General features: G+C 41.3%; 1 protein-coding gene across 1 annotated transcript in view; it reads right to left on the minus strand.

Annotated features, from left to right (window-relative positions):
- The window catches only part of col24a1 (collagen type XXIV alpha 1), a 116,576-nt gene that overhangs the window by 37,284 nt on the left and 59,776 nt on the right, over positions 1-19,516 (minus strand). Inside the window, exons 17-25 of the mRNA XM_033621642.2 lie at positions 19,283-19,336; positions 18,654-18,707; positions 15,801-15,854; positions 9,774-9,827; positions 9,632-9,685; positions 9,030-9,074; positions 8,734-8,787; positions 4,164-4,208; positions 1,056-1,109 (exon numbers count right to left, since the gene is read on the minus strand). Coding sequence (XP_033477533.2) covers positions 1,056-1,109; positions 4,164-4,208; positions 8,734-8,787; positions 9,030-9,074; positions 9,632-9,685; positions 9,774-9,827; positions 15,801-15,854; positions 18,654-18,707; positions 19,283-19,336 — 468 coding nt within the window. The remainder of the gene's footprint in view (positions 1-1,055; positions 1,110-4,163; positions 4,209-8,733; positions 8,788-9,029; positions 9,075-9,631; positions 9,686-9,773; positions 9,828-15,800; positions 15,855-18,653; positions 18,708-19,282; positions 19,337-19,516) is intronic.

The following is a 19,516-nucleotide window of genomic DNA, read 5'->3' on the forward strand; positions in this document are numbered from 1 at the left end:
AAGTTACCTATATCTGCACTCTAACCCCTCCAACACTTGTGTCAGTGACACTTAAATCCTCCTTGAACTGTCTAACATTCATGACTGCACAAGTACACTTCCAGCTGTTGTATTTCTATCAAACAGTGAGCAGAATAGTTTTAAGGCTTTGTATTGGAAACAAAAGTCTAAATCAGAGGATGGCATTGAATTAAATACATATAATGTGAAAGGAATTTGTGGGCTGTCAGGGTATGGCTGGTGCTGACAGATTGAACCAGGAGGAGGATTTTGCGTAAGAGGAGGCGAAGGACAAGCAAGAGTCTGACAAGCAGACGGCTTCCCATGACAAGAACATGTTCTGACACACAGGGGGCTTCTGGATGGGAAGGAAAGTGAGCAGGTTAAGGTTGACAGAGGGAGCAATGGAGATGGAAAACCAGGGGTGTTTACCATGGGACTGTCAATAATCAACACCCAGTCTGCTGGTGAAATCAATTCACCTGAGCAGGAAGGCTGCAGAGCCGGTTGTAACATTTTCTTTTAAGCTGAGAAGCAATAAGAGCCAACCGTGGAGAAAGCCTCAGGGCCTCTCCAGATTGCATCATGAGTATTTTTACATGGCTTATACCTGTGAGGTGCTATCCCTTCTCATATGTTTTATGACTGCTATGCAGTAGTGTATATTAAAATATGTCAACGCCACACGTATCTAATGACACCAATCGGGAACAAAAACAACTTTGAAGCTTCTGACAAATGGTGACAGGCCAATCAGTCTAAACAGGTTTGTCAACAACTAAATGTGTAATTTTCTCCCGAATTAACTTTTAAATTGCTCGCTTCAGAAGAGGGGCGGAGGGGTGAGAGGCAGTAATGGTGACATGGCTTAGACTATATGGTTACTGATGTGGATGTGTGAGAGTGTTGAGTATCTATCTAAACATGTGTTCAGGGCCCCTCTGGGGCCTCAAGCCATAGCTGCTTAACACAGCCCAAATTACAGGTCCCTGCCACTGACAAGCAACCAGCTGATGCTGACTGACAGCCTAATGACAGAGAAGCACACTTCTTACCTTTTCACCAGGAACTCCCACCACCCCAGCAATCCCAATCAGGCCGATCGGACCCTGGAGAAGAGAGAATGGTTCAAAACAAAAACATTGGGAGAAAGTATGTCAGTGTGAGGACCTAATCTTTATCCATCTAAGGGTTATTTCCTAACTTGTTATGGCACCAGGAGTGCAAAGGTTATAGATTATAATGTAGTCATCCTGCAGGGTGATCTTGGAAGAGCAAGGCTCTTCTAAGTTCAATTTTCACTTTTTTATTCAACAAGGATTTACTACAACAAGGCTGCAACCTTGATATTTTCTTTTTTTTTCTTTTTTTGTGAATCATGGAGCTAAGCTATATTGTCAGGCATGAAGCTAGAGTAACATATTTCTTGGGCGCAGTATCAATGATTGGGAATTACTGCGGGCATGGTTGTATCACAGCATAAAGTCACTCAATACAGATGGCCCCACAAAGACACACTACTTAGTAAAGGAGTCCTCATGGGGAAAACACTAGCTAATGTAAATATGAGAGTTATCGGAGGAGCATAACCACTTCCAGATCAGTCGTCTGGGACAGGGGCTGTGGTTTGGACCAGTGCCAGCTTCTCAACTGGAGAAACTATAGCTCCAGACCACCAGTAAGTCTTATGGATGGCTGGGTAGACATTCAGCCAGAAAAGGCATATGAGCTTTTTTAAACCCGGTCATTGTGTTATTTTTACTAAAACAGTAAAACAAAACTTGTGTGTGTGAAAATAGTAAAAGTATATAAAGTGGCCAATTAAGCAAATAACATACACTTATTACAAACCAGACCAAAGCCACAATACTGCAAGTACACAGCACCACGGCGTGTGCACTAAGCCACTGGCACACTACAAGCTACCAGAACATCTGAACCAAACTGAATTACAATGTTACTGTAATAATTCATACGACTGCCCAATTGCAGACCGTAGTCTCACTTCTGGCCATCCACAAAAGCCAGCGCGGTCAGACTGCGGCTCTCTTTGGTTGTGAGGGCCAATTTTTATTACTGCGCTTCCTCGTCTCAGAATAATATATTCACATAGTTAAAAGGTTACAGCATTCTGACTGCCATTCTTGCTTCTGTCACATAATCATATAGTACATGTTCTTGCTCTTGTTACTTTTATTGATTTCTTTTTTTGTATCCTAAATGTGTCTACAGAATGAGAAGGGAAGCAATAGTCAGGGTGAGAAACACACTAAAAGAAACTGAGAGTAACATAACAGATTGACAAAGTGAGTGCAACAAAGTGAAGGACAAGAAACAGACCACTAAGTTAAACACAATGAGATTTTGTTCCATTTGCTTTTCCCTAACTCAGCTAAAAGAGCTGTCAGCCTCAAAGTGTTACTCATGTATCATCACCTAAAGAGTATTATCCTGCTGGAAGCAAGTAAAGCAGTTGAGCGACGGATTAGTAGCAGAGTGCCTGTGAGGGGTTGCAGCCTGCAGGCATGGGAACGGGAGCTCTAAATTGACCTCAAATCCTTTAATTGGGACACGAAGTGGGACAATGTGGTACCCTGTATCATTCAACACACGGAAATGGTTTTAAAGGGGTTTCCATGTGACAGGGCCTTGACGTGGGAGCTTTTACAGTACTATTTTGAGGGCGATCTGGTTTCTCTGACTCAGCTTGTGTTACAAAGCACTGGTATAGCCATTAACCTTACAGTTTGGAAAGAAATACAGCGCAAGTCACTTACGGTTAAGAGTATTAAGGTTGTCCCTCACACGTGCCTCTTTATCACACACATATTTCAGTACACAGAAGTTGACATGTGAGCTACATTTCAAAGCACACCTGTGGCTGCCTTTGGTAATTGAGGTCTGATACATGTTTTATTAGCTGTGGACTGGATGACGACTTAAAAATGGAACACAAGGTAGTCAATCTAAATTGGCTAAAATACACTACATTGTAAAAACCTCCAGTAAAATTTCACTGGACACAGTTTATAGGGGGCCACATGGTGATGCAGGGGTACTCTGTGAAGACAAGCGGCCCACAGCCTCCCTGCGCCGACCCTAGGCTAACCTGCACTAGTCAACAACAGTCTTTCTCACACATCACTAACACATCTAATTTATTTGGAAAGTGATGTAATGGCATTCATTAGAGACTCCATATGTTTTAGAGGTTTTTTTTGTTTTTTTTCTCAGCGTAGCCCCATGGCTCCTCCTTGGCTTCAAAGGCCCCCTCTACTCAATAAGTGCTTAATCCCACTCATATGTGCACTGCAGCAACACAGTCCAACACGGCCCGCTTGGTTGCCTCCACTATGCACAGAATGCAAATATTAACATTAAGGGGCCTCCGGGAAGGATGGACATACTTTGGATGTTCAGAGCAGTTGTGTGCTTTAACAAAGTAGAAACAAGTCCCAACAATTCTCTTAAGTATTTGTGCCAGGTATAAAGCATTAACTGAAGCATGAAACAGAAAGACAGACATATCAAAGTGTGACTTTGCAGTTAATTGGTACATTTAGAAACAATCCTAACACAGATGTTTTGGGACACTTGCAAGGCCACTTAATGGATAAAGCCCAACATCTTTTTGGCACAACATTTTCCACTTAAGCTAATATATTTTGATAACATGCACCCTAAGTATGATTCAACAACAGCTTTGAGCCATAAACAAATGTGCAACCAAACTGAGGTGACTTTCACAGAGGATCTCTGATCGGTGCTCCTTCTGTCCTACTGTGGTGTTCTGCCAATTTCATGATGAGAACACTGTTTAGTGGTGGGATAGGATCCAACTTTCTCTCAACATTAAAAGTGGGTCAGGAAAACAGCAAGACATTAGAAAATGCTCCTGTACCTTCCTCCATGTTTGACACACTGGAAGACTTAACTCACTAATGCATGGAGGCCTTGCGTCATCATCATAATGCAACATGTACATTAATCTTTAAGCAAACTATTAAAACATTTGAGGACAGGAACTTAAGCTAATAAAAGCCACAGCATTGACTCCACAATGACACGCTCTAAGAGAGATTTAATGAGAAGCTACTAATTGGCAGCAGGATGGCTGTTAATTAATGTCATTCCAGTATGTTACAACTGCGAAAGCAACTTACTTGTGGTCCGATTTTTCCAACATTTCCCATGTCCCCTTTCTCTCCCTGCAAACAGAAAAGATCAAAGAGTGTGTTGGTTAGCTTCTTGTAATTAAAGATATCTTTGTTACCATCCTGCCCTGCTACTGGCACAGGACTCACAGGCTATTACAAGTGACAAAAGGAACACACACACACACACACACACACACACACTGCATGGGTCTGTGAATAATTCTGTGTTGCTTCTCCTTGTGGTTTGCCAATATGTATGATGATAGCTCTGGAAGAAATCATTTTCTATCCTAATTAAGAGCATGTTTACAGCACAGTAAGTGTGGGCTTGCAGTATGTGGGTCACAAACATGGATACTGAGGTAAGCACTACACAATAATTTAGACTAATAAAATCTTGCGACACATGATACCATGATCATGGCATTGCATTTGAGGTGAGTATAAATGTCAATTACAGTCAATAAAACAGGGTGAGGATCAAGTCTGGTATGCTGTGGTTTGCTCAAGTGAAAACTGAGAACAAACTGATAGTTTAATAATCTAAACCGGGAGTACAAGCCATAAGCAAGATGGCATAGTAGTGCCATTGTAGATTAAAAAAAAAATACAGAACTGGGGAGAGGAGAGGAGGGTAACTGTCAGAGAAAAAACTCTGAATTTCAGAGATTAAAGTGGTAAATTTGTGGGAAAAAATTCAAATATTCTTTGAGATTATAAAGTCATAAATTTCCAAGAAAAATGTCAGAAATTAAAGTCATAAATTTACGAGAAAAGGTTTTGAAAAATAGTGGGGGTTTTTTTTGTTTGTTTTTTTTAATGTCTACAAACTACCACACAAGGTTGGATCAACCTCATCACACCCAAGACACAACCAGTAAACCTGGATTCCCAGCAAACACTGAGATGTGGAACGACCGTTGTTTGAACATCCAGTCAAGACATTTCGTTATGGTTAAAAAAATAGTTACTAAATAAAAACTGTGCCAATGTCTGGAACGTTGTCTGGCCATCAGCTGGACATCTTTCCTAGGTCAAAATATGACATTAACACACACGGGCCTATTCAGCTTTTTTGCTTGAGCTTTTGTACACAGTACACATTCAGCTGTATACATCCTAAAATCTAGAAATGAGTCAACTAAGTCTAAAAATAACATTTGACTCACACGGCACACACACACCCAGGCCCCATGAGTGAAAGTCCTGTGCTTGACCCATTTGTCCACCACGACTTTTACCCTATGTGGACTTTGTCACTCTTTACTGCATCACCTGACTTTCTGACAGAGAAGTTTGGAAGGCATTATTCTTGTAATTTTAAGACTTTAATCTCAGAAAATATTCAAGTTTTTTCTTCTAAATTGACGACTTTAATCTTGGAAATGCTGAGTTTTCTTTACATTACCCCCCACTTTTCCAACTTCATATTTCCATTTATTTTACCTACATTGGCCCTAATATGCTGTTCAACATAAAACTGTCAGTGTCCTAAACACAGAAGTATTTAATCCTGGTCTCTCTGTTTTTTTTAATCATGGTTCTTGAACAGGGTGAATGGTAAGCATCTAATGAGATTAAAAACAATGAAACAAACAAAAAAATAATAATAATAAAAAGCCCAGTGCAACGTATCACACAAAAACAACAGCATTCTTTATTTCTTATAATTTTTCAGTATCTAATTTCTCATGTCAACTGATATCAACATGAGCTAGGATGTTGATTCTAAATAATTCAACTATAATACACACATGAAACACAGCTAATCCTCGCACAAACGCTCTGCATACCTTTCACAGACACATTAAAAATTGGACATGAACCGACTGAGGTCTGTACCAAAAACACAGTATGTGAGATGAGGTGTCTTGATGTGGTATGCCCTTAGTTTGTGATGAATAAGGGTTTACAGTTTACCATACATAATAAACTAAGCACAAAAAGTAAGGAAATTTGTGTTTGGTAGATCATTTCTTTGCTGCTTCTTGGCAATAAATCTTATACCGTTGGAAAGCCTGTTTATTTCCCTTTTAAATGGTGCCACATTTGTAAAGAACATGCATTTGTGGGATGAGCAGCAGAGCTGAGTATGTGGGTTGCGCCCATGAAAAATTAGTCAGTTCTTCTCTACCAATGCCAAACGGCATTTTTGGCTGTTGGCTTTGACTCGTTTTGAGCTTCTAGTACCCCTGTGTGAGCATGGGCCCTGCTACAGTGGTCAGTTGGTGTCTGCTCCAAGAATCAGCATGCCATATTTAACTGATCTGGATAGGGCCCGTGCAATGGCAACTTTAAGCTGGTGTTCCGCAAAACCAAGTTGCGGCATTATTTAGAGTGAGCCCTAGTACCATCTGCGAACTGAAGGCCAAGTTCCATATAACCGGGAATGTCAGACAGGCCGCAAAGTGGGCGTCCCAAGAAGACAGCACCCCCAAGGAAACCATTCCCTCATCCTGTCAGCACTTAGGAACCGTAGGCAGTCTTCTACAGATTTGCAGTCAAGGGTTGCAGAACGATATGGCTGGCGGTTCTCAGCCCAGACAATCCGGAACAGACTGCATGCAGCCAATCTCCGGTTTCATAGGGCTTCCAGGAGGCCTGCCATGACTGCCCTTCACCGTCAGGGCTGGTGTCGACAACATGTGCACTGGAAACTGAACGTGTGGAGGAACGTTATGTTCAGCAATAAGTCCAGATTGAGCTGGATCGTACGGTCATAGTGTGAAGATGACACAGAGAACACTTTGCTGATTGCTGCATTGACAGAGTAACATCTTTTGGTGGAGGCAGTGTGATGGTGTGGGGCAGCATCTCCCTTACTGGAAAAACGAGGCTTGTCATCATTGGAGGCAATCTCAATGCAGAGAGATATTGAGATGAAATTCTGAAACCAGTGGCAATCGCATATCTCCACAGTCTGGGACCAAACTCTATCCTCCAAGATGACAATGCTCGCCCCAAAAGAGCGGGGTTTATCAGGGACTACCTCCAGAATTTGGGAGTGGCGAGGATGGAATGGCCTGCCAGCAGCCTGACCTCAACTCCATTGAACACCCGTTGTGGGATAAGCTTGGGTGTGCTGTTCGTGCCAGAGTGACCAACACAACCATGTTGGCTGACTTGCGACAAATGCTGGTTGAAGAATGGGATGCCATCCCACAGCAGTGTGTGGCCAGATTGGTGACCAGCATGAGGAGGAGGTGCCAGGCTGTTGTGGCTGTGTATGTAACGGGTGTGATTGAACCCAAATGTAGCACTCAGTGACAGTAAGTAATGACTTTTATTTAAACACAGAATAAACAGAAACTGGAGCTGACAGCGATGTTCAGATAATAGTTTATTCTTCGGACTCAGAGCCCACGCACAGTCTCTTGATACAGGGGCCCACAGGTAGGTGAAAGGAGGACACACACACAAGGCAGTGAGAGGTGTCTCACAGATAGTCTCTGAGCTGCAGCAGGAAACTGACAAGCAGGTGGGAACACGCTGAAACGTCAGCAGCAAAACACCACACAGCCACAGGCAGACGGAAACCAGAGACGCTGAGGCAGAACTCGTGGTCAGGGACAGAAGGCTGGTGAATTTACCGGGAAACAGACGACGTAGAGAGATCAGAGGCAGGCAAGTTCGATAACAGGAGATCAGGCAGGTAAGGAGTGCTGGAAAGTCTTGCATGAGGTTGAAGAACAATCTGGCAAAGAGTGTGTGCTGGAGAGGTTTAAATACCAGGCTGATAGGCTGATAGGCTGATAAGCTGCAGCTGTGGGGGCAGTTGAGAGAAGTTGTCTTGGTGAAGGGGGCGTGGGTGGCTAGCAGGTTGCAGGTGAATGGAAATTTACCAGCAGAAGGTGAGGGAGAGAAGCATACTGTGACAGTGCATGCTTCTTGTTAAATTGCCAATATGTCTTGTTTCTGACTTCAATCATCCAATCCATCAAACAACACCAAACAAGAGTCAACAGCAAAAAAAAAAAAAAAAGCTGTTTGGCACTGGCAGAGAAGATCTGACAAATTTTTCATGGGCGCAACCCACATACTCAGCTCTGCTGCTCATCCCACAAATGCATGTTCCTTACAAATGTGGCACCATTTAAAAGAGAAATAAACAGGCTTTCCACCGGTATAAGATTTATTGCCAAGAAGCACACAAATTTCCTTACCTTTTGTGCTCAGTTTATTTTCAACAAATGTTGAATGAGAAAAACTATGACGGTAAATAAATACCTTAATTTATTCCTTCTCAAGCAAAAAATGAAAATCAAGACATTAAAAGTACTGATTTATGTTTTTCTTCTTAGGACATGAACATGAGCATTAGCCATCAACTTGGACAGGTTATGCTGAGTTACGGAATTCAGTTGCACTCAGCCTTCAACCAAAACCAGTGTGCATTCTTTCAGAGACAAATTTGATGGGATTAGGTTGATAGTGTGATCAGTGATTGAGTCAACATTTAACACATTTCTGTACTCCACAATCAAAAATTGAAATAGTCAAAAATAAATGCATCTATATAATGATAATAAAGTCACAGTAAAGTTGTGACTGTACAGTTACTTAATTAAAGACTCACCTTTAAACCCTCGGGGCCAGGTTCGCCTATGTAGCCTTTCCTTCCAGGTCTTCCCTAGAAAGACAGAAAAGACACACAAAACATGAACACACACACACACACACACACACACACACACACGATGATCTAAAGATAGCAAAGCTCATAGTGTATTTATCACATCTCATCCCAGCTGCCTCCTGATAGAAGATCTATGTGAACTGTTTCATTCAAACCACCTGCAGAATTCTCAGTTTGTGTGCACGTGTTTCTGTGTGTATTTTTGTATACAAATATGTGAATCTCAGAGTTCTTACAGTGGGGCCAGCGCTGCCAGGTGGGCCGATTGGTCCTTCATCGCCCTACAGAAACACAGTATAGTTCATCATACACAAATATTTGCAAACATAAACACACACAAACACATACTCACATAGACACAGCAGAGTCCAACAGACAAATAAATACAGCTGGCACACCAAACAACAAGAAATGCACACACAGTAATGTCATCATTCCAACTGCATGAAATCAATCATTTTGTGCTTGTCCTCATGTACAGTGCTTCAGAAAATGTACTTTTGACACCTGCTTTCAGGTGTCAACCTGCTTTGTCTCTGTTCTCTATCTGACTTTCAGCCTTGTTTTTATAAGCACCCAATGATGAATCATGACTTCACCTTGTGGAACATGCCCCGAGAGATATGGCAGAGGAAAAAAAAACTCCCACTAGGATCTAAGCTGCAACTGTTTGAGATATGACTAGATTCTAAATGGGAAGCACTGTGTTAGTTAATCCTGCCTCAGACCACTGATCCAATGGAAATCCCTCGATGAGCTACATTTTCCACATTTCTGTATCAGTAAGTCAAGAACCGAGCAGATGTGTGAACTTAAGTTGGGTGCTGAATTATCTCACCTGTGTTCCTTGTGGCCCTAGCGGGCCTTGGGGCCCTCTGGCACCCTGCAAACCCTGAAACACAGCCGAATGCATAAATTCAGTTGGATAAATTTAGTGTATGGATGGATGAAGAGAGAGCAAGAGAGAGATACTGTTGTACCTTTGGTCCAGGTGGACCATTGGGCCCCGGTACTCCAATGTCCCCAGGAAATCCCTTGCAAAAACAGGAATGAGAAATTAGTATTATATGTAACTATTATTTCATTGGCCATGAATCTAGAGTAATTGGTTAAGTCTGATCCCAAATATTGATAATTCATTGCATCTGTGTGTACATTACAGGAGGGGTGGGATTATACTGCATTTTAAATGGCAGATATAAAGTAGGTCTATTTATATATGGATGTACTACAGCAGCTCCTCTTTGCAAAAAACTAAAGGCATCCTGCATAAAACTGTATCAGACAGACAGAGGGGTGAGGCCTTTCTTCAGTGTATGGACAGGCTTACAGTAAACTGATGTAAAGATAGTGATGGATTGCTACTGAGCTGATAGAAGCTGAATACCTTCAGGCACACCTGCCATGACATAATCACTATTCCAGATAAATCATGCCTGTTAGCTTTGTCAATGTCAACACCTGTTTTATCCAATAAGAATAAGTTTTCATAAAAAATATTAATACTTGGAGTCTGTGTATCAATACAAAATTGCCATACAAAATATTCCAGTACTGTGCTGTATCGATAGAACTTGGCTTGGTCAACATAGCATGCACTGAGGAATTTATTGCTTTAGTTGACTACATGTACCATCAATACTGATTTGACATCCAAATGAAAGCTGGCAAATTTTCCCTTAACATTTCCTATTAATATAAAAACACAATAACACAAACACAATAAAAAAATTCAACTTTAAATATTTTAACAACAGGACTACAAGTTTTAGGTCATCAATTATCATTACACTACACAACACTGTTAAATGGAATGGATACTGACTGACATGTTGTACAAACATAATGACTGATTTTACTACAGATGAAACCCATAGACAGTATAAAGTAAGGGGCGTAGCTACTGTTAAGTCACCCATTGGTTTGTGGACTCCCATTTGGCATTTCACCTGTCGCCATCTTGTTTTTCTTGGAGCCAGAAATTACCATATTTGGACAAGAGGGTAGAGCTGTGGTTGAGCAAGTGCTGGATCTGACTCATAGACTGTAGCGACGGCTTGCGTACAGCCTGTCACTCAAGCCAATCTGCCCTTAAATATGTGGCCCACCACGAGAAACCCAGCAACAAGTCGGCCCGGCACAAGTCGGAAAAAAAAGAAAAAAATCGTTTTTTTTTTAAAAAAATGAGTGATTTTCGTTTTTTCGCAGAATGTGTAAGTTGAAATCATGAAGAAGCCACTCCATGTTTCAAATAACAGTATTGGTGGCCTTAAAACCATAAACTTTGTATTTGAATTTGAGTTGTTTTAGAGGAAATGCTCTGATCCTAGTTGGGGGTGGGGCGATAACAACAGTAAATTTGCATACTGGCTTTCTTTGGCTATTCACGTGCTTTTGTTCTTTTTTCGGCCAATCAGCTGAACCACATGGCTACTTATGCAGCCAGCCGCTCCTGCATAAGGAACTGCTACGAGGATTTAAACACTTTGTCAGTATTTCTGGACCTTTTATAACGTCTCTGCTCTCCATCATTCTGCTGAGAACCACGGTAACGATACGTGTTTGTGCGTTTCGGTGAACATTAACTCATTTGTTGACGATTAGCAAGCTAGGGACACAGCCACACCACACTACTATAGCGTTTCGCTAACTTTTAGCAATATACTAGTTTTTTCTCCATTCTACAACTGGATCGACCACAACGATACTGCCCGCCTGAGAGGGAAAGACCCTGTGAACACTTCGGCCACCCCAGAACCCATTTTTACACCTTCTGTGCTGTTTTCTGGACACCGGACTGACTGCAGCTGTGGACAGCGGACACCCATTCATCTCAACGGGCCCAGTGCTTGGGCCTGCGCCGGCAAGTCCCACTTCCTACGGGATCCAAACCACCCTGACCCAAGACCTACGTTTAAAATTCTAACTGTTTAATGTGTGTACTTTGACCGGATGGTCGATCGTGTATTTTTGAGTTTTAGGGCATTTACTGTGGATTAAACGTACATACGCACACACAGAGGAACACAAAACACACATTTTTATACAGAATAGTGCACCCCCTATGATCAACTTTATTCAGGGGCTTTTTGTAACAAAAGCATTTCCATTTCAATAAAGTACATTCTGATTCTGATCAGTCCACTAAAGTGCTTAAGGAAAATAACACTACATCAACATTAACTACATTGTTCAAACTACTACAATAGTTTCTGCCCTGCAGGCTAACAGATACCAGATGTCACTGAGAGCTAGACCAGTAGGGGGTAGGGCTTATCTACATGAGATGCAAATGAGCAGCACTGTGTTACCTGGCACTTGAGAATTCAAAATCGTTCAGGCTGGATTTCTCAGTAAAGTAGTTTGAGGAGTGCCTGCATTCAAATGGCCACAACTTCTTCAAATATTTTTAGATTTCCATGTGGTAGACATCGTTGGAAAGCTTAGAAACTACACTTTCAGAATCTGTAAATAACTCAAAATGCCTCTCAGGAGACTTGTTCCTGGTTTTTCCATGGCTGGTCACATATGCTGAAGGGGTCTATGGGGACTGACTCACTTTTGAAGCCAGCCTCAAGTGATGATTCACAGAACTGCAGTTTTTGGCACTTTTGCATTGGCTTCATTTCTCAGCCCTGGAAGTTGCCACATTATATCTCAAAATCACACTACTGGCCATTTTAAGTAAATGGTTAGATTCAGCAAATGTCATGGCAAATCTGGTAGTGTAACTGGCCTGTTTGATTATCACATGTTAATTATACGAGTTGAGTTTTTGATGAAAGAGTGGCGAGTGAAGAAAATATCACATTATCATTTGTCCTCTTTTAGTCTTTACTAATGCTCTTCTTACTATTGATAATACAAAATCAGCTGGCGCGGATGATTTAGATGCCTTCTTTCTTGAACTTTCAGTGCCACTAATTGCACAATGCATAACTCATATATTCAACTTGACCATCTCCACTGGAATAATCTGCATCCTTGAAGACAGCATGTTTCCTTCCTTTACATAAAGGAGGTGATAAAAGCGATATAAATAACAATCACCCTATTTCCAAATTATGTCACCTGGCTAAAATTTTGGAATCCCTGGTAAATAATCAGCTAAGATCCTATCTCTCTTTGTTTTCTGTACTCACTCCCAATCAGACCTATGCACAGTACCATATCTGCAACCTCCCTGGTTCTAAATGACATTTCACTCGCCCTGGATAGCAAAATGTCTTGTGCTGCATTGTTTATAGACTTGTCTAAAGCATTTGACATAGTTGACCATTTATTACTTTTATTAAAAATAAAAAAAAACTCCTATTGGTTTTGATTCTGTCAGCTGCCTGTGGTTTGAAAACTACCTCTCTAATAGACTGTATTGTGTAAAGATGGGTGGTGTTCATTCCATTTTTTTTTTTAAATATTACTAAAGGTGTCTCACAGGGCTCAGTGTTAGGGCCAATATTGTTTTCAATTTCCATAAATGATTCTGCCCATCCCCTCTAAAACCTGTCAATTGCATCTGTATGCCGATGAAACAGTTCTATATACTGTTCCGCAACACTTGCACAGTCAGCCACTGAATGTCTACAGTCATCTTTTGATTTGCTCTGACTTCAATTACATAACAATATGTTAGTATTAAACTCAGACAAAACCAAACGGATGCTGTTTACCAAGGCTACTCATACTGAATCTTTCAAAATTCATTTTGCAGATGGCACATCCATAGAGAGTCCAACAGTTTAAATACTTTGGTATCTGGCTGGATGACAATCTTAATTTTAAGCACCATATTGAAATTCTGGCTGCCAAACTGAGGACAATACTTCTGTACAGAAATAAGAACTGTTTTCATTATGTAAATAGAAAAAGAATTGTAGAATCTGTATTGTTGTCTGTTTTGGATTATGGGGATGTTATATACAGAAAAGCTGCTGCCTCTACACTGAAATCACTTGATGCTGTCTACCACTCAGCCCTAAGGTTCATAACAGGTGATTCTTACAGCACCCATCACTGCCATCTTTACCTAGGTTGGCCGGCCACATATGGCTGTGAGGCAGGAACAGCATTGGTATTTGTTCATTTATAAAGCTTTGATGCAGATGCCTCCACCCTACATTTCAACCTTTTAACTCTGTCCTCACATAAACTTGGTACTCACTCACAGAATAGGTTGTTGCTTCACATTCCCTTAAAGCCGCTACAAGGAACTTTTAACTGGATATGCAAAAGTCTCTCGTTTCTGCTGATGTCTGTGTGTGACCTACAACAGCAAATGAGACCATCGGTGTGAAGATAAGCTATTTCTATATAGTGTATATCCATACCTTTAGGAAACTGGCTCCGGGTCCGCCCCAGGTCGCTTCCAGGACCAAACGATTTACGGCTCTCAGACGCCACACGTCATCTTACCTAGCTGCTTACATTTGACTAGTAGTGAAATGAAATAGTGACTCTTATAAATAGTCGCTATTCCTCCTCCTCGACCCGATGTCCGCGGGGAGTTAAAATAGCAGCAATCATCGGGTAAAAGTTCTGTGAAAGCACTGGACTCACCAACAGTCAGCCACGTCTCAGTCAGACAGAGAAAATCCAATCCTTGAGAAGTCAGGAAATCCTTCAGAATAAACGTTTTGTTCGCTAGCGATCTATCATTTACCAGCCCAATCCTGGCAGGAGCCGGCGGGTCCACGGCGTTAGCTGTCCGGGGAGCCACACACAGAGGCCGCAGGTTGCGCAGATTCACCCCGCGCCAGCAGGACAACGAGAGCAGGGGCCGCGGGGCTGGAACACCTCATCTGGGCCGACGACAGGTACCAGCCAGGCGTCGATAGGGTCAATAAAGAGGCGAGGCACTGCTCCATACTCAGTCCAAGAAGCTGTGGAGGTGCTCGCCAAACAGGCCTTCAGCCTTACCAGCCGACCGCTGTGTTTACCCTGGCGGCAGTGGCGCTTAAGCCGGAGAGGTGGAGGTGGGGTGCGGCAGAGGTGAGCTGGGATCCCCGATAGGAGCGGGGGCAAAGTTTTCTCATCTTGTTGTTTCATTCATCCCCAAAACAAACACATGCGCGAGCCAGGTAAGCGTCTTTACGACAATACGCGCTAGAGCTCAAGGGAAAATGTATGCTTCATTACAGCAAAACACTACCACTTTTGTCCACAGGGTCACCAAAATCAACTCAAAATGAAAGTTCCTTGTAGGGGCTTTAATCAACTGAACTAGGAAGAATGTCATTCTCTTACAGTGCACATTATACATGGAATATTCAGCATAAGACCATAAACTCAGACACTATGCCACAATATTGCTGTTTAAATGCCTTATTTCTGATCTTGTTTTAATTGAGTGTAAATGCTTTTAACTATACATCTACACCTTAGCATGTTTATCATCCATCATTGAAAATAAGGGTCTCCCTAAATTGATTTCCTGAGTCTTAAATAAAGGTTTGAATGAATGGATCATGAAAAGGTCATCCAATGATCAAAGTGAACATCATCCTGTTCAGCTCAGTGGTGTATTCACTGTCATTTGTTGATTAGATTTTGAGATGTTCAAAAGGGAATTCTGGCCTTAAGCTGACAAAAGAGGAAAGGCTGTAGAGTCACAACAATCAGTGGGTTCATCCTTTGGTGCCTACAAATAGCCACAGCAAATATATCATAAAGCAATTATTAATTATCTTGAGTACAAATCATTTTTATATTTTTTCGTTTTTAATTAGAATTTTAAAGGAGACATGAGAGAGTGATCACCAAAAACAATACAATTCATTCTCTGTGGACCATGAATATCTACAGATTCCACAATAATGTCTCCATTACAGTTCAAGACATTGTGTCATTGATCCAAGTGATGATCCAATAGAAACAGTTTGGGGAGTCACAAAAATCATTGTCATTTCGTGATTAATTGTTTGGTTAAAATCAAATGTTGACAACAAAATTAACTTTTTAATGTTCAAACGATTATCAAAATAGTTGCCAATATGCATAGTATCTCCTACCTCTGGTCCTGGAGGCCCAGGTGGTCCTTGTGCGCCCATCTCGCCAATTTTACCCTGTTTAAAATAAAGAAAATGCACCCTAATTATTATGTGTACCTTCACTCCGCACTTAGATAATGTATTCTGTTTATAATTCTTCACCACTAAATTGACAGTGTGGATTTAAATAATGCTGACTGACTTGATGTGAGGCAATATAGTGTTCTTTTAGCCATTTGATTCGATGCAACAAAAGCTTATATTCCACTGATGGGTGTAGAGCAAACAATCTGAGCACTGATCAGTCTCAACATGATGCTGCATGCACATGTGTTATCAGGCATCAAGACTAATCTCAGGTCACTTAGTCAGTCATTAAACACTTAACCCCTAACACTAATTGGTGCTCTCTCTCCCTTTATAGTAAGTAATGCTTACTTGCTTAGTCTACATTGTGTGAGCATGTTTTGCAGCTGCAAATCTGTTTTTTTTTTCCTTTGTTTTTTGTTGATGAATATTTTAGTCATAAGCGAGCAAAGGCACCTTGCTGAAACAACACTGAATTGATTAAGTTTAAATAGCGTTAACTTTAAGTACCGCATATCATCTTTTTTCTCCTCTTAAAGTTACACTGGACTGTGGCAACTTGATCTGCACCTGATTCTGTATAGAAACTAGGTGCTCTCAAAACAGAACAGCATCTAGACTTGTTTACAACGAGCCTGCAACAGAGACATTTAAGGCCCGAACATACTCGGGCGGAACATACAGACTCCGCGAGGAATGTCCGCAGTCATTCGGGCTTCCATAGTCGAGCGCACTTCCGCATTGTAGTTTCCTGTAAAAATGTCCGTGAAAAATCCCCGCGATGTGAAAAATACATGCCGAGCAGTCACTGTTGCGCGGGGCGGAGTCCGCGCGGTCGTAAAATCTGAGCTTTGCGCACACAGGGCTTGCGGATGTCCGCTTTGAGTCCGCGCGGACCTCCGCGGAGTCCGTTCTGCGTACGATCCGCCCGAGTATGTTCGGGCCTTTATTCCACATCTACATCTTCATCACTGGAGCACACTACCAGGAAGTGAATAAATAAATATATTATATGGTCATAAAAGTACATTTCTGGTTTACACTAGCTTTAAAAAGCATTTGTTCATTTGTATTTAACTGAATGTGGTAAATGTGGAATAAAATTCACAATCAGCAAAAAGGCGCAATTGGCAGAGAACAATATTTCCTAACTGGGTAGTACTGACCTTTGTTGGCAGGCATTCTTGGCAATTGTAGGATTGTGGGATTCTACTGCTTTGATTCCAAACATGTCAAGTTTGAATAACTTTTTGCACAAAAATATACCTAGCCTTGCTCACCTTAGACGCTTTGCTTAACTAAAGACTGATGTCTTTCTCCCTGATTTTGTGTTCAGATGGGTGGATACAATTTCAGAGTTTAAAAAAACTCCCTACGTTGCAGAACCAATAGTAAATCCGCAGGGCGGTCCTTCGGTGGCTCGCTGAACGCTTGTGCTCGTAAACACAGTCCGACTGCGTTAAAAGTTTTAAACAAAGTCGCTGTAAGTCCTTCATTTCCACAATCTTGTGGACTGAGCACACGTTTGATAAAAAGGTAAATGAGTTAAATCTCTCGGCATCCATTTTCAAGCTCTCTGTGTGTTTGTTTCCTTGCGGACGAGAAAAGGGGGAGCGCACATTTCTAGGAGGGCATGTCCTTTTAAAAAATGCAAGAGGCGTTGCTTTGTTGCCGGCCGTTTTCTCTGGTATGTGAAACACACTTTAGAAAGGAGTGTCCCCAGACTATCAGAAGGTGGAGATCTCTGATTGTCTGGTGGCGAGACTATGCATACCTTTGTTGTACCAGTTTTAGCCATGGTGCAAAATCTTGATTAAATGGCTAATTTTCATTAAATTGGCACTTCCAGATGTTGTTTTTTCAGGGACCAAGGCACAGTAAGAGCATTCTGTCCGGTAACGTTTTGAAAGTCTAGGAGAGCTGAACAATTAAATCAATTTTATCTCTATTCAAGTTACCACAGGGCTAAACAGGCAGTTAGGAAGTCTGTACTGCATCTGCTCTATGGGCCACACACTGTGAAAGATCCAGGTAATTTTATAGCCAGGAAATCAAACTATTTTGGCTGGCGCCACTGAGCAACTTTCAGAGAAATGAACAGGCCCCTGCCTCCAAGGTTGTATCCATTTGTTTTTATACATCAATGACAGTGATAGCTAACAAGCAGACAGTGAATCCTTTGCTCTGAGCATCCCACAGGAAACAAAATTGGAGTGGTCTTGGTTCTTGGTTAAATCCTGATCGGCTTGATGTTAATGCAAGCAGCATTCAATTATTTATTTTTTGAAAAATTAGATGTTACAGGATAGTACAGCAAAATGTATTTTTCCTCCTCTTAACATTACACTGGGTTAACAATGTGTTGATTCTGATTGTTCAGAGGACTACAGTAAAACCTGATACTGCATAAACACTAGGTGCTCTGGAACAGGACAGCATCTAGACTTCTTTACAATGTACCCTGAATAGAGAGACATTTATTTCAATTCTTTCTCTCTTCATTGGAGCTCACTTACAGCAAGTGCATGATAAAGCTGATGCATAGTTAGTGTGACTGAACTGACTTCGGTTTACAAGCGCACAAAAATAGATCCCAGATCTCATTGTGGTGCACTATGTTTACTTGACTTTGTCTATAAAAAGTGTACAAAACCTGCATCAAATGGCATGCATGCACACAGACAAACAAACACACATAAACATGCAAAAGCACAAATAAATACTCCTTCACTAATGTCTACACATGCACCATTGGCTGCACAGACACACACACTCACACGAACATACCGGTGGCCCTGGTCTCCCTCTTGGCCCAGGAGGACCAGGTGCGCCAGCAACACCCTAAAAGAAACAGAGATAACACTCTCAAACTGCTTTTATAAACCATTTGTGTGTGTTTCTTTTAATCCACTGCCATATAACTGGGTACAAGCCTAAATGTGTGTGTGTGTGTGTGTGTGTGTATACAAACACATGGGACAAGTATTATGTGGTGACCTCATGTGATAAATGAACATCTGCATTTATTCAGATGCAATGCATTTCTGATTTTTGGAAATGTTTTGATTATCTTTTCCTGATTTAGCAAAGACAAATGTTCCTCTACAGATTCTGCTATTGTCCAATTACTTGTCAATGCAGGAGGTAAACAGAGGTCACTTCTGGGATGTTTAAACAATCAAGAACAACAACAGGTGCATTAATTAGAAAAGCATTATCAAGCGACAACAAAACATGAGTATTATGTTGCTTATTTTACTTCAAAGGGCTGATGAAGTCATGACCGATTAGTGTGGGAATAAAATGACTAATAATCTTTTTATAATTGCTGGTAATAACAGACCCATGCAAGTAACGTTCAGATGGTAAGCATCTGTGTTCTACTTACAATCTTTCTTGTGTGAGGGGAGACTTACCTTATCGCCTTGGTACCCCATCTCTCCTGGTTGGCCCCTTTGTCCCACTTCACCCTGAATTTCACAGTATTATACAGCGATATAACACAACACTACCCTGCCACAGTGATCACAATACGACCATTAACAAAAGATATGAACCTGTACATTAAGTGTAGAATACAAGAACATTATGCAGCAACGCTTATATACTGTCAAGGCAAGTGTCTATCAAAATTGTGATATGAATAATTA

The sequence above is a fragment of the Epinephelus lanceolatus genome, chromosome 6 (assembly GCF_041903045.1).
Source record: "Epinephelus lanceolatus isolate andai-2023 chromosome 6, ASM4190304v1, whole genome shotgun sequence".
NCBI lineage: Eukaryota > Metazoa > Chordata > Actinopteri > Perciformes > Serranidae > Epinephelus > Epinephelus lanceolatus.